The sequence below is a fragment of the Amphiura filiformis genome, chromosome 18, assembly GCF_039555335.1.
Source record: "Amphiura filiformis chromosome 18, Afil_fr2py, whole genome shotgun sequence".
Taxonomy (NCBI): Eukaryota; Metazoa; Echinodermata; class Ophiuroidea; order Amphilepidida; family Amphiuridae; genus Amphiura; species Amphiura filiformis.
The window spans coordinates 24728785-24744212 of NC_092645.1; the positions used below are offsets into that span (position 1 = coordinate 24728785).

Consider the following 15428-nt stretch of genomic DNA (forward strand, 5'->3'; position numbering starts at 1 on the left):
GTCGGTTGACTTCTTCAGTAATGCGATGATCCACCTACACTCCCGCGAAATTTCTCATTCCTCGGGTGCACAGTTCTTCTTAACAGTGGATCATACATGTGATTTAGAGAGTAGATGCCCTCGTCACGGTTGATGGTCTGGGTGCCCCTCTTTCTAATCCAAAGTGCTTCTCGTATCCATCTGGTTTGTTTGTTAGTGTCCTTGTCAATTATGCTTGCCCCTTCCCAATTGATGACATGATTCTCTTGAGCTACGTGGTCCGTGATGGCCGATTTATGCTGTTCCGAAACAGATTATTGTCTTTTTGACCTAGTGTATTTTATGTCCTTTACTATTTCTACGTCTTTCCTATGTTCATTAAGTCTTGTTTGGAATTTCCTTCCCGTTTCGCCAATGTAAGTTTTGTTGCACGTTAGGCACGGGATCTCATACACACAGTCGCATGTTTGCAAAGTGTCGATCTTATCTTTCGGATGGACCAGCAACCGTTTCAAAGTATTATGTGGCTTCATAGCTGTGTTTATGCCATATTTCTTGAATGATCGCCGAAGTCTTTCAGAGACTCCTTGTACGTAAGGGATGGCGACCATTCCTTTGCTCTGTTCTGTACTGTCTTTCTTGCTCTTTGCTTTGGACTGTTTGTTTTGCATTTGCTGCTTTGTTTTGTCAATTGACCATTTAGGGTAACCACACTGGGCTAGTGCAGATCTGATTGTACTCTCTTCCTCTAATTTATCAACATCCTCAGTGACAATGCACTCCATTCTATCGAGCAGTGTTCTAACCACACCCAGTTTTTGGTGGAGGGGATGTTGCGAAGAGAAGTTCAGGTATTGATCTGTGTGGGTCTTTTACGATAGATCAACAGTTTAACCGAACCATCCGTTTTTCTGATGATAAGGGTGTCCAGGAATGGGATCTGGTTATTCTCTTCCTCTTCGTGGGTGAATTTGATGTTGTTCGTGGGATCCACCGTGTTGAGATGGTCTGTAAGTTGTTGGGTGGTTCCTTTTTTGATGACTTCAAGGACATCATCAACATATCTTCTCCACATTTTTGGCTTGCATTCCATGGGAGCAGTGGCAATGGCTTCTGTTTTGAGCCATTCCATAAATATGTTGGCGATAATAGCACTGCATGGGCTCCCCATGGCGGCTCCAAATTTCTGCTTGAAAATATTTCCTCTGAAGGAAAAATAAGTGGTGGTTAACACGAACTCTAACAATTCCATAATGTCATCTATGCTCAGATTAGTTCTGTTCTTTAGAGTCTTGTTGTCTGAGAGGCGGTTCTTAATGATGCTGAGAGTCTTAGTGATGGGCGTGTTTGTAAATGAAGACACGACATCGTGAGAGTTGAAGATGTCACCCTCCTCAATGATGACCCCGGCCAGATCTTCCGCTAGTTAATCGCTTCGTCATTAGGGATGGCCCAACAGGCTTTCTCACACGCTACTATGAACTCTTCGTTCGGGATTTTATCAACGGAAACCGCGAAGTTCAGCCCTTTAGCCAACAAGGTGGTTTGTGGTTTAGTAAGCTTACGATCGGTAGTATTGATTACCCAACGTTTTAATTGCGTACCTGTTAAATCCGGTTCTTCCGAAGCTCCATCACTAACAATTTTACTCTGATCTTTGTTCTTGAGGCGTTCAAACTTGTCTATGTGTCTTTTCTTGGTCTTTTCATGTTCCGCTTTACGTTTGCTTTCGCAATGTTTTTCAACATGGCGCCGTACCTCGGTATCGCATTTAGTCAGTGTTTCTAGATCTTTTACCAACACCGCTTTCTCTTTTTCATACTCTTTAATTTGGTTGCTAATGACGCTGATACGTTCTCTAGCGAGGTCTTTTTGTGCTTTTTCGATGATGTTTTTCGCTTTGATCGTTCTGATCGGGCATCGAATACGGAGGCTTGTTGGTGTGACTCCATATTGTTTACATCTGTGCGTGAACGTGAGGTGATTGCGATGACGGGCAATTTTCTTGTTTACATTCTTTAAATCACGTATGTTTTTCACTGCATCGTTTCCATAATTTCTTCTTACATCTTGGAATAGATTCATCAGGATTGTATAAAGTCATAAAGTTCAATAATTATGTAGACAAATCCAATTTTCTACTCACGGTTAGACAGTTTCGTCAACCAGGTCGGTTGACTTCTTCAGTAATGCGATGATCCACCTACACTCCCGCGAAATTTCTCATTCCTCGGGTGCACAGTTCTTATTAACAGTGGATCATCACATGTATGTCTACATAATTATTGAACTTTATGACTTTATACAATCCTGATGAATCTATTCCAAGATACACACATGCAGTTTTCGTCAATTTTCAGTAATACCAATGTCACGCAAAAACGAATCAAGCTATTTCCATGAAAGTCACAGAATAAGTAGGATTAGATACACTGTTGACTATATATTTTTGATATTTTGTTCAAACACGGTATAAATCATTCTGGGACACCTTGTACACGACTTTATCCTATGAACTACGAAATAATCTCATGGACGATTATGAAAATCATCCTGCAAAAACCACTAGTATTTTGTTATTGCCGTGACTTTGAGCATATCCGGAAAAAATAATATCAAATTATGGCTCAGCTGCTTCTGATTTAAATCTCCCTTAAATAATCCGATGAGTATTGAGTTGCTAGCTTGCAATCGTATTCACCCGTAATATCACTGACATTTATCAGTATTTTTTTAACCAATACTTAGCTGTCAATAACCTTTAAGCCATATAATAATTGAAAAAAAAACTGATACAAATCAGGGCCCCTTTAACATTGATAATATGAACCCTCGTCAGACTAAGGGGCTGTGCACCACCCATCCCCACCACCGCCACCATCGAACAAATCACAATCACGGATTTGAATAAGTACAACACCCCTCCCTCATTGTGTACGCCTATCAGTATCACATTACTCGGGGATGGGGTGGGGTAGGGTGCGCGATTAAATTACGACAGCACACAGGTGACACCAATTAGAATACAGTCACTTTTAAGACACATGTTTGGCCTAAACTTTGTACAAACATAGTATTTCTTAATTTTGCAAACCTGCACTTACATTACATAATAGCAGCATTGGCAGGGAATGTTGGTACATATTAATTGGTTTCAATTTGATGAGCCTTTGGGCGTAAATGTTGAAGTAACGTTGTAATAGATGTATGGTAAAACTAAATGGGAACCGTCTTGTGTTGATAAAATATTTTGAAAAAATATTATCCCAAAGTGATCTTTCTATTTATGTTGAATTTTGACTTTCCCCGCTTGAAGGGGGAGCAGAATTGATATAGGTGGTCCTGAATTGTTAATTTATGCGCCACCTATATATGACGGCGCCCAGAGCACGTGCCATCCCTCTTCTGCAGAGTCACAGTATTACATCCCACAGAATTGCTTTACCATTTGCCTCCAATGCAAGTTATACAGCTACAATTCACAGCATGTGCAATCATAATCATTTTTTAATTAATTTAACTTTGTCTTCCGAATGTTGACCATCGTGATTTGACAATTCTCCTGATTCATTGTCGTGGCTCTTATCTGTCTCGGTGAGAATCCTAGGCCTATGTAATTATATTGTTCCACCTTTTTTTATAAAGGGTTGAGGGTCCTGTCATCACTTCGATCGTATTCATGTTCACTTTGAGTCCACACCGGGGTCAACACCTGTAGCTTCACTATGGTTATGCCTGATATGTAGATATCCTGTGCTTGATATAGGCCTAGTTACTGTTGTTGCCTGGTTTGGGAGTGCATTCACGACTGCTTTTGACTAATTGTTTGATAATTTCAATGTAATTGTATTTACCTTTTTTAATTCATGTGTTGTAGGAACTGTATTGTCTGTAACGAACATCAAGTGACAGCAGAAGATCGATTTCTGAGGTCCAACGTGATAAATTACCGTAAATAACATGGCATACACGCCTTACTTACTTTAAGATTAAAGGGCAGGTCTATAGCAAAAACAACATCATATCATTGGCAAGCTAATATTATGAGGACAATGAAAATGATTTTTGAGAAAATAAGACGTTTAAAATTGATATTCCGCAAAAACCAACTTAAGCGGTGAGTTCCTTCGAACGAGACAGATTTGGCCTAGAAACACGGTGAATGTCATGACATGAGATGTGCCCACTGTGAGAAAAGGGACTATAAACGCTCTCAAGTTTCAGTTGGATGAAATATTACAAAGCAAACACATAGTAACAATTACTGTGCGGGCTTTGTTCCCGAGAACAATAGTGTGCATATTGTTATGCAGCATTGTTATGGTAAGTGATAGTACAACTCCTTGTTGCTAATGTAAAACTTGTCAAAGTGATTGTGATTGTATGATGAGAGCACGATAAAGTGCCCACTTCATTTACCTACGTCATCAGTCAAACGGGGGAAGACCACGTACGCTTCAAACGGGGGAAGAACACGTACAAGGCTGAACTTTAACCACACAATTTCTCCTTTTGACTAATCTCCAAAGATTTAAACGGGAGTCTCCCTAGAAAATATTTGAATCCGTGATTAAAATATAACTGTTATTGTACCATTGTTACATTTATACAAAAAGTAGTGGTACAAAGAGAGAGGCCTTCGTTTGAATGAGAAATTAATTTTAAAACTTTTCTGTTCATTTCAGGTTGAGATCATCCATAAATATTCATATGAATATTTAAATTACAATTTTTTATAGTATTTTGTAATATTTTAGGCCCTATTTACATGGAATTTAGCAGTTTTCGTGCATTTCCACCATGTTGTATCGGTCATCCCACCTGCGCATGCGCAGATTGTTGTTTCATTTGCAACAGTTATCATCGCACTGAGTACCAGCTCTCACACGTGACCAGTCATTATATTTTAGTCTGTTTCATTTTGGAGATAATTAATGTCATTTGTAATAACTGCTTTTTCATTTTCGCCATTTTTGTAGAATAATTTTGCTTCCATTCAAGCCCTAAAGTTGTTAACGTTTCCAGACGTCCCATTTCCACCAAAGTTTAATGGCAAGTCTCATATTTTACCAAATGCAAACGGAGGACCTAGTGTTTATTCCTGCCCAAAACTAGCCATATGCACCTTGTATTTTTGCTGTTTTCGGACATTGTAAACACGTGTTTTTTCTGTAATTTAAAAGGCCCGCCTTTTTGCGTGATTTGGCAGTGTCCCTAGTATATTGATTTTATGCTAATGCTGTTACGTAATCATGTGTATGATATACTTTTTACATGTGTTGTTTGAAAGACAAAGGTAAAGTGTTTATGTAATCATTGAGAAATGCCATGAAAACAATCCACATATAACGTCACGAGTCAACTCTTAAAACATACTGACTGCCCCTCGTATATATTTGTGCCAGCGCAGCGCAAGTAGAAACATTTGCAACGTATATTATTTAATTGTTTGCGTACTGTTTTGCTTTAGCGCTTTATTTAATAGGCGCCCCATTACTCCCCCATCACTCCCCCCATGCCAAAAATGCCCCCCCCACACACACACACACAATTTTGTCCTTTCCCAAGGCTCATAATTTTTGCACAGCCCCTTACGTAATGACACGGTGGCTCAGTAGTTACGGCCTTGGACTCATAATCTGAGAGCTTGCTCGACGTGTTTGGGTTCGAGTCCCCGTCCAACCACCGCTATGCGCCCTCGGGCAAGGCACTTTACCTCGCTTGCTTCAACCCACCCAGGTGCAATGGCAAGCTGTTAGGGGTAGTCACAGTCGTATCTACTGATGACCCCTGCGCCATTTGTAGGCAGCAAACGTGGTTCCGACATATTATAATTGTAAAGTGCTTTGAGGCTGTTTACGGCATAAAGTGCTATATAAATAACGACATTTATTTTTATTTATTTACTGCATAAATTCTGAGTGACTAAATCCAACGTAGGATGCGTTTAAGTTTGCTTTCAGCGTTGAACACTTCAATACATCTGTCAATTTTGGTGAGTTTATAAAACCACTATTACTTTGACTTAAACAACAGCTACGATCTATTTATAAAGACACCAAAAAGATGGTTGTGGTTTGAAGTGTTACATTTTACCCTTCAACTATTATTTACATCATTTCAATGTCACTCAATATGTAAGATATGTTTTGATAGATGCTTAGTAATGGCAAGTGGCTGTTTACGTACGTAAGTTCACGCACTTCCATATGTCTGACCTGAATTATTGAATGACAGGCTTCCTTTGATAATTCTCTACGGAATCGATTTCGCTCAAATTGATCTTTATTACAGGTCAATCTAAATTTGCAATTGGACTAACAGGATGTGTGAAGATAAGATGGTTCAACAACGTGAGGCAATTATTTCCTATTTACCCGTAATATTATACTGTATAAGTATCTCAATTGCCATTATCCTTGAAGGCATAGCAAATTGTTATAGTTGAAGGAAAAAAACGATAAATGTCAGGGCACTTTATATATTGACCCTCAACATCGAATGCAAGTTATGCAGCTAAAATTCACAGCATGTATAATCATATTTCATTATAGTCCGGCTGCAAACACCATATTTTGGGGGTTAGATGGTTTTGCCAGTTAAAGTTTGTTTTTTGCTGGTTATTGATCTTTGAGTGGTGTAGAAAAAGATTCTGTGGGGTGTAAAATCGTCACCCTTGGGCAATCCAAGATATTCAAGATGGCCGCCACGTATCTCTGAAATAACATTCAAATGGTGTTTTAGTAACAAAACGTATCATACCAAATAACTATAGTGTTTTGGGCAGTTAAACTTTGTTTTTTTGTTGATAATTGATCTTTGAGTGGTGTAGAATAAGATTCTAAGGGGATGAGAAATTATCACCCTTGGGCAATCCGAGATATTTAAGATGGCCGCCACGGATCTCTGAAATAGCATTCAAATGGTGTTTTATTGACAAAAGGTATCATACCAAATACTGTTTGGGGCAGTTAAAGTTTATTTTTTGGCTGATAAATGATCTTTGAGTGGTGTAGAATAAGATTCTAGGGGGTGTAAAATTGTCACCCTTGGGCAATCCGAGATATTCAAGATGGCCGCCACGTATCTCTGAAAAAAGCATTCAAATGGTGTTTTATTGACAAAAGGTATCATACCAAATACTGTTTTGGGCAGTTAAAGTTTGGGTTTTTTTGCTGATAAATGATCTTTGAGTGGTGTAGAATAAGATTCTAGGGGGTGTAAAATTGTCACCATTGGGCAATCCGAGATATTCAGTATGGCCGATTCGTAACTCTGAAATAGCATTCAAATGATGTTTTAGTGACAAATGGTATCATACCAAATAATTATAGTGTTTGGGCAGTTAAAGTTAGTTTTATTTTGCTGATAAATGATCTTTGAGTGGTGTAGGATAAGATTCGAAGGGGTGTGAAATTGTCACCATTGGGCAATCCGAGATATTCAAAATGGCCGACACGTAACTCTTTAATAGCATTCAAATGATTTTGTTAGTAACAAAACAAATAATTATAGCGTATTTAGTGCGCATTAATAGTAGTGTGGGCTCAATATGTAATATATGCACGTAGATTATGAATTGACACGCTTCAGTGATCCCAAATTGCATGATGGCGTCCTGTGAGTGGTGTAATGTATGCTCATAATAGGTCATTGCCTTTTCTTAACATATTGAATGGTTTGCATAACATATCATACTCATACGTTTCTTGTTATTTAATTTAATCATTCTTAACCATTTGCATTAAGTTTTACCTGTCTTTCAGACCATTTTAGCAATAGAATACACCACTTAGATTGAATTAAAAATCATTACATGTGCATATATTGTCATCATGTGCTTTAACACAAATATTTGAGAATTTTGGGAAAATTGTATGACACTCTTTGGAAATACACTTTCAAGGAGTGTGAAGATATAATGATTACTGTTCCAAGAGAGTAAGTTGAGTAATAGCCCACATTTGTATGGACTAAGGTTGAGTTTTGAAAATGACAAACTAGCCTATATTATACAGCGAGAAACATTCCAACGTGCGCAGAAAAAAGACAGCATATTTTCTTCAGTCATTTAAAAAATAACAGTATGTATTTGTTTCAATTTATCTTCACATACCGATACGGAAACGAATGTAATAATGCTCATCGTTGCTCTCTGAACAATGGGCCAGCACGTATACAAACAATCATTAATGCAAGCAAGATTATGAGTATGATTTGTATGTCCACTTATGTCAAATGATAAATTTCTTAAGATTTACTATCATAAAAATTGTAAATACACACGCAAAACTAATATTGGCAATTATACAGAAGATGGTTCTATACCCAGTCCGCCAAACGACTACGTTGATCTTCCCCCCACTTTGACTTCCAGGAATAATAATGTGGGAAAGATTCGAAGCATCCAGACAGATGGAAGCTTCCATATATGTACATATCTACACATAAACGTTATGCCAACTGCCAACATTTGAGTATCTGATAGCAAAATGCGCCATCGTGGTGATAGCTAGGCAAATGAAATCAGAGAACGTTTAGAAATCTCTGTGAGTGATCTTCACGCGATGGGAACTAGGCATCACAGAGATCCTGTGCCTCAAGGAAGAACAGATGATTTTGTTTTCAATTCAGTGAGTGTTCCAGGTTAAAGAAGAAATAAAACAAGCAAACAAACTGTATTTTTTTTACTGTATTTAGTGACAAAAGCAATACACGCTTTGATGTTGCAGCATCTGAAGAAGATGCAACTGATGAATTCCTAAAACATGCTGTAGATGTCCTATCTGGTGACAAGAGTCATATTAGAAACCTGCTGAATTGTGTCAGGAATGCTGCACACATTTGGAAATCACATTAACTCGTGCTGATCGTAGGTGACCCAATGAAGAACTCCAAACAAACTTTGCCGAAGAGTTTCTAGATCTTTCATCACAAAGTTATTCTAGTATTATCGTATTCCGTTGCAACTTTAACGCACGCGAAAGGTGAAGTTATAATGAAACTGTTATAGGCAGTAGCATCCAAAGAGTAGCCAAACAGGTAGTACGAGAGTACAGCGACATTCGCAATGTAAATTCACACTACAGTATCCCTATCGACGAGGATTTGGCTGCATAATCAGTATCTGACATGCTACAATTTCCTCGCCGAAGTTGCAGAAGTCCTTGTCAGCTTTACTGATAGGCAACAAAGTCCTGTACAAAAGCAAGCAATGGATCTTCAAGTAGCATTGAGTGTCTTAGAGATTCAAAAATGATTATAAACCATCTGTTCGACTACCGGGTTACATGTTGCTATAATGATCGGTCCTACACTTCAAGAATTTCTGCTGCAGTTGCAGGCGCTGTTGTTATTAGTCGTCATGGAATTGAAGGCGCTCAGCTCAGGAAGGATTGGTACAAGTTGGGCAGAAAATTTCGATACAGATATCAGTTCAGATATAACCAAATTGAAAGCTGTTAACCCCAAGCTGTCACCCAGTACACTCCCTGCAAAAAGTCTTTCAAACTGCTTCATTTGCTTCATTCGGTGGTGGCCATTTTGGAATTTTTATGCGATTGTAAAGAAGTAAAATGTCAAACTGGACCTGCTTAATTCTAGGGTGTACATTAATTATTGTAAGAAACAAAATCTGGCAAAAGAATTTTACCTTGAAACTAATGGTTTTTGCTTATGACGTTTAACAGCGGCCATTTTGAATTGCAAGAGTGTCATGTTTAAAACTGTATATAGTTTATATTTAAAGCATCCAAAAGGAAAATAATGTACACAAAATACTTAACGTTATCATTTATTATGGTACCGCTAGTGAATAACCGAGCTTAATTTTATTATCCATAGCGGCCATCTTGAATATTTCTAATTGCCCAAGGGTTACTATTTTACATCCCCCAAAATCTTATTTTGTACCACTGAAAGAGTAATAATCAGCAAAGAAAACTACTTTAACTGGCAAAACCATCTAACCTTGCTCTGCCACCGGACTATTATTGAACTATGTCCTCCAAATGTTGATCATCTTGACTTGACATTTCTCCTGATCTTATTGTCTTGATTCTTATCTGTCGCAGTAAGAATCCTAGCCCTATGTAGATTTTTTCCACCAATTAAATTGAGGATTGGGGTCTTGTCATCACTTGTTCATGTGCAATTTGAGTTCACACCTGTAACTTCACTGTGGTGGTGCGTCATGTAGATGTTGCTAATGAGCTTGATACCTTACTTTTGTAGCGCTTTCATGACTGCTTATGTCGGATGTTTTACACGTTTTAATATAATTTTATTCCACCTTTTTAAATTCCTATGTTATCTGTTTCCTCGGAATCAGGACATCAAATGAAAGCAAATTAAATATTTCTGAGATACACCGTGATATATGACCTCAAATAAGATTGGAAACACACTTTGTTTATTTTAGTAAGTATCTGCACTTGCTCTAGCTGTTAATTTTAAACTCCTATTGATACTGACATTGCTGACAGGCATCTACTTACAAACTGATACAGTTATTAAAACGCGTTAACAAGGTGCACCTTCTTCCGGAAAAGCAAAATGTGAATTTTAATCCATGGAAATTGTATATAATTATGAAAGCTCTTTTTCTGTGTGCACCTATTTGCTTTTATATCTTGCATGACTGTATAGGTTGCTCTATACAGTCTCTTTAAGGACTGATTGATTAGATCCATCCCTGATCCAACGTAGCTTACATTATTGGAGTTTACTTACAGCGTTTAATACTTCAATATCTCTGCCAATTTTGGTGATTTTATAAAACCACTATTACCTTGAATCACTCAACAACAATGATCTAGACACAGCCAAAATTTAAAAAAATCTCCACTAGTTCCATCCCCATTTAATCAGAGTCTGATGGGTTTATGGCAAAATAATTCATATAATATTTTTCTATACACTTTCCTTCGAAGGTTGATACCAAAATTGATATCAATAGTTTAATCATCGTAAGCATAGGAGCCGTTGTTTGGAAATTCGTGCAATTTTAAAAGTGACATAGGGAATTGTATCACGTAGCGGAGCTAGCGTGAGTGCCAAGAATTACGTCGCCTGAATATGCCGGCAGGTTAAAGGTTTACACATGCATGTCAAAATGCAAATCAAATACCCCGCTCTTTCAATTGTGCGCAGGCAAGTGTACAATGATTCCTGTACGGGTTGCTTCAGGCCACATAATAAGCTGATACCATGCATTGACCTTTGCGTGGTCAATTCGTAATTTGTCATTTTTAAAATTGCACGAATTTCCAAACAACGGCTCCTATGCTCGCGATGATTTAACTTTTGATATCAAATTTGGAGGAAAGTGTATAGAAAATTATTATATAAATTATTTTGCCATGAACTCATCATGCAGACTCTGATTAAATGGGGGTGGAACTAGTGGAGACTTTTTATTTTGGCTGTGTTTATTTATATAAAGATATCAAAAAGAAATACAGATTTTGCTTTGAGAAGTTACATTAATACCCTTTAACGATTACCACGTTATATGTTTTGTTGCTTTACATCATTTCAATGTCATTCAATATGTAAGATAATGTTCTGATAGATGCTTTTACGCACTTTGATTATGTCTGAGTTGAATTATTAAATGACAGGCTAACTTTGACGATTCTCTACTCAATTTGCAACTAGACTAACATGATGTGTGGATTTATCGTGAGGCAATTATTTCCTATTTACCCGTAATATTATACTGTATAAGTATCTCAATTGCCATTTTCTTTGAAGGTATAATCAAACTGTTATATTTGAAGATAAAAAGATAAATGTCAGGGTACTTTATATCTTGACCTTCGACATCCAATGCAAGTTATGCAGCTAAAATTCACAGCATGTATAATCATATTTCATCATTGAACTATGTCCTCCAAATGTTGATCATCTTGACTTGACATTTCTCCTGATTTTATTGTATTGGTTCTTATCTGTCGCAGTAAGAATCCTAGCCCTATGTAGATTTTTCCACCAATTAAATTGAGGATTGGGGATCTTGTCATCACGTGTTCAATTTGAAGTCACACCTGTAGCTTCACTATGGTGGTGCATCATGTAGATGTCCCCAATGAGCTTGACGCCCTACTTTTGGAGCGCTTTCATGACTGCTTATGTCGGATAGTTTTACAGGTTTTAATATAATTTTATTCCAATTCAAAATGCCTATGTTGTCTATTTTCGCGGAATCAGGCAGCAAGTGTCTGTATTAAATGTCAAGAACATCAAATGAAAGCAGAGGATAAATGTCTGAGGTACAACGTGGTAAATGACCGCAAATAGGATTGTACCTACATTTGCTCTAGGTTTAATTAATTTTAAACTCCTTAACATCGTTAACAGGCATCTACTTAACTAAAACGTGTTTAAAACACTCTTCTGGAAAACGCGAAATGTAAATATTAATCTATGGAACTTAACAGAAATTGTACCTTGTAATATGTACCTTGTACCTTTACTTTCATATTTTGCATGACTGTATACTCAATATACTCAGTATACTCAGTATAGCAAGCAGTCTCCAATTGGTTACCATTATTGTTTGCTAGAGACCTGTATTTAGTTAAATATTGATGATATTTGAGTTGCTAAATTAAGGGGTAGGGGTAGCATTATGGAGCATCTCCCCAGTTCTATGGAGTCAAATTTCACAATCTTGGTCTTGTTGGGTAGATATGAACTGCAAAAGTACAAACACTACATGTGATATGAATTTAGAGCAGCTCTGACATGACCAGGGGTTAAAGGGTCATGTGACGCCTAATTTGTAGTAATTTTCAAGGCTGTGTGACCTTTTGACCTCTGGTCAAAACATGGATAACCGAAAATCATATAGCATTTATTTTTGGCAATGCTACAGTGCATATCTGCGTAAAAATACCGCATTTGGGAAATTTGACTGAGTAGAACTGAGGAAATTCTCCATAATGCTACCCCTACCCCTTAATATAGCAACTCAAATATCATTAATATTTGACTTACATACGTGTCTTTAGCAAAAATAATGGTAACCAATTGGAGACGGCTTGCTATTTGGTGATGTTCTATAGGGTCCAAACAAACTACCCAAAGTGTTTAATATTGGTTAGGATGGCATCTGAATGCCGACTTTTCACAGATTGTTTCTACTGATTTCTCTATGTAGAGTTATACAGTGAGAAATAGCAAAAAAGTAGGGATTTTGTGAAAATCTACTGCCTGGTCGAAACATGCTCCGATATTACTGATATTTCAGCACAATACTAGTATGTACCTTAGTAAAATTCTCCGAGAGTTCCAAGTCGATCCGAGAAAAAAGGTGTTTTTCGCCCCACCTACTGTATAGGTTACTCTAGTCTACACAATCTCATTGTGGACTGATTGATTAAGGGGGTATTACACCCCTGGCCAATTTTGTGCTTATTTTTGCATTTTTCTCAAAAATTATAACACATTGGTGACAAGTAAGATATGTATATTATAGGGGCAAGGACTACAACTATTGTACTGAAAATTCAGCAACTCAAAGCAAGTAGTTATTGATTTATTGATCAAATATTGGTTTTCCCTCATTTTTGACTGTAACTCCACAACTGTTGTCTGTGCTGAAATAAAATTTCCAGTGCAGTAGTTGTAGTCCTTGCCCCTATAATATACATATCTTACTTGTCCCCAATGCGCTATAATTTTTGAGAAAAATGCAAAAATAGGCACAAAATTGGGCAGGGGTGTAGTACCCCTTAAATACAACGTAGGTTACATTGAAGTTAGCTCACTTCGTTTAACACTTCAATACCTCTGCCAATTTATAAAACTACTATTACCTTGACCCACTCGACAACAACGATCTATTTATAAAGATATGGAAAAATAAATACAGATTTTGCTTTGAGGAGTTACATTTACCCTTTAACGATTAACACGATATTTGTTGTGTTGCTTCGCATCATTTCAATGTCACCCAGTGTGTAAGATGTGTTTTGATAGATGCTTAGTGATCGCACGTGGCTGTTTACGTACGTATGTTCACGCACTTTGATATGACTGAGTTGAATTATTGAATGACAGGCAACCTTTGACGATTCTCTAGACGATTTGAAATTGGACTAACATGGTGCATGGTGTGTGAAGATTGGATGGTTCAACATCGCGATGCAATTATTACTGAAATTGTGTTACATCTAAACTTCTACCATATTAATTCAAGTTCAAGTTCAAGTTCAAGGTTTATTTGTTTTCATCTCAATTCACAAAAAGTTATACAAATGGAAATGCAAGATAAGAAATACTTAATGATAATAACTTATAGAAATACAGTATAAGAACATGAAGTGAAGAGATGTGGATGCCGCAAAGACGCAGAGCGTGAAGCTTGTGGCACCCAATCTGAACAAGATGGAAATTTAACTTACGCTTCAATATTAATATGTACTACAATGATGAAATCATGTGGCCGAAATAAGAATAAATAAAATTTAATTGAACGGAATCATTAAATCAGATAATCAAAAGTACAATAATAAATAAATATATAATAAATCACATATTTTGACACAAAGTTGAATGAATGGAGAAGCGTATGATTCCTTCACATAAAGATAATTTGGACAAAATCGGAATCAAATATATTGTGCCAAATAAATTAATAGGGTATGGACAGACTGAACAGTACAAGACAGGGCAGGACGGGACAGACCCAAGTGAGATGGAAAGTATGAAAATGCCCTTAATCAGTTGTGGTATAAGATTCAATTAAATAATCTTTAAGTCTATGCTTGAAAATAGCTGATTTGCAAATCAGGTAATGTAATTTTACTTGATAGCCAGATTCCTTTTCTCCGATCAGCACCAGATAAATCGACCTTCCTTTTACGTGCTGATTAACCTGTGTAAACCAATCAAGGATCGTAATTGACATTGACATCAAACGCGATAAATTGTTTTTATCACTGTCTTTAATTATAGTATTGTAAGCATGGATAAGCTGGAGTGGGTAGGTATTCTGACTACAAATGGCTTGTGTATATCTGGTGGGCACAAGCTGGTGTGCATTTTGTAGAGGACTATTCCTGCAGCCACTTTACGTCTTTGATGTGATGTTCAGTTCTGTGCTTGCTTCCTCTTCGCTACCAAGTAGCATGATATTTTTTGAGTGAATGTTCGCAGTCATCCAGTAGTTTTACGCAGAGTTTTAGAATTAAATCAAATATTTGAACTTACTTTCTGCAACTTTGCGTCTGGACTTCATAAGGCAACTGGTCACGTGATAGCCATCTAGACGATACCTAGCCGTCTATCACGTGGCCAGTCCAGTGGATCAGTTGCCTAAAAAGTAAGTTCCAGTATTTAATTTAATTCCAAAACTCTGTGTAAAACTACTGGGTGACTAATAACATTCACTCATTTGTTAAAGACAATTTCGGGCGTGATTGCCTTCAAGATGTAAGAAGTTA

At 37.2% G+C, this 15428-nt stretch overlaps 1 protein-coding gene across 1 annotated transcript; it reads right to left on the reverse strand.

The window, feature by feature from the left end:
* Positions 1–826: 826 nt before the first annotated feature.
* LOC140139049 (uncharacterized) lies at positions 827–1150 on the reverse strand. The gene has a single exon (XM_072160831.1). The coding sequence runs from the start codon at positions 1148–1150 to the stop codon at positions 827–829; it is 324 nt and encodes a 107-aa protein (XP_072016932.1).
* Between the last annotated feature and the right edge of the window lie 14278 nt (positions 1151–15428).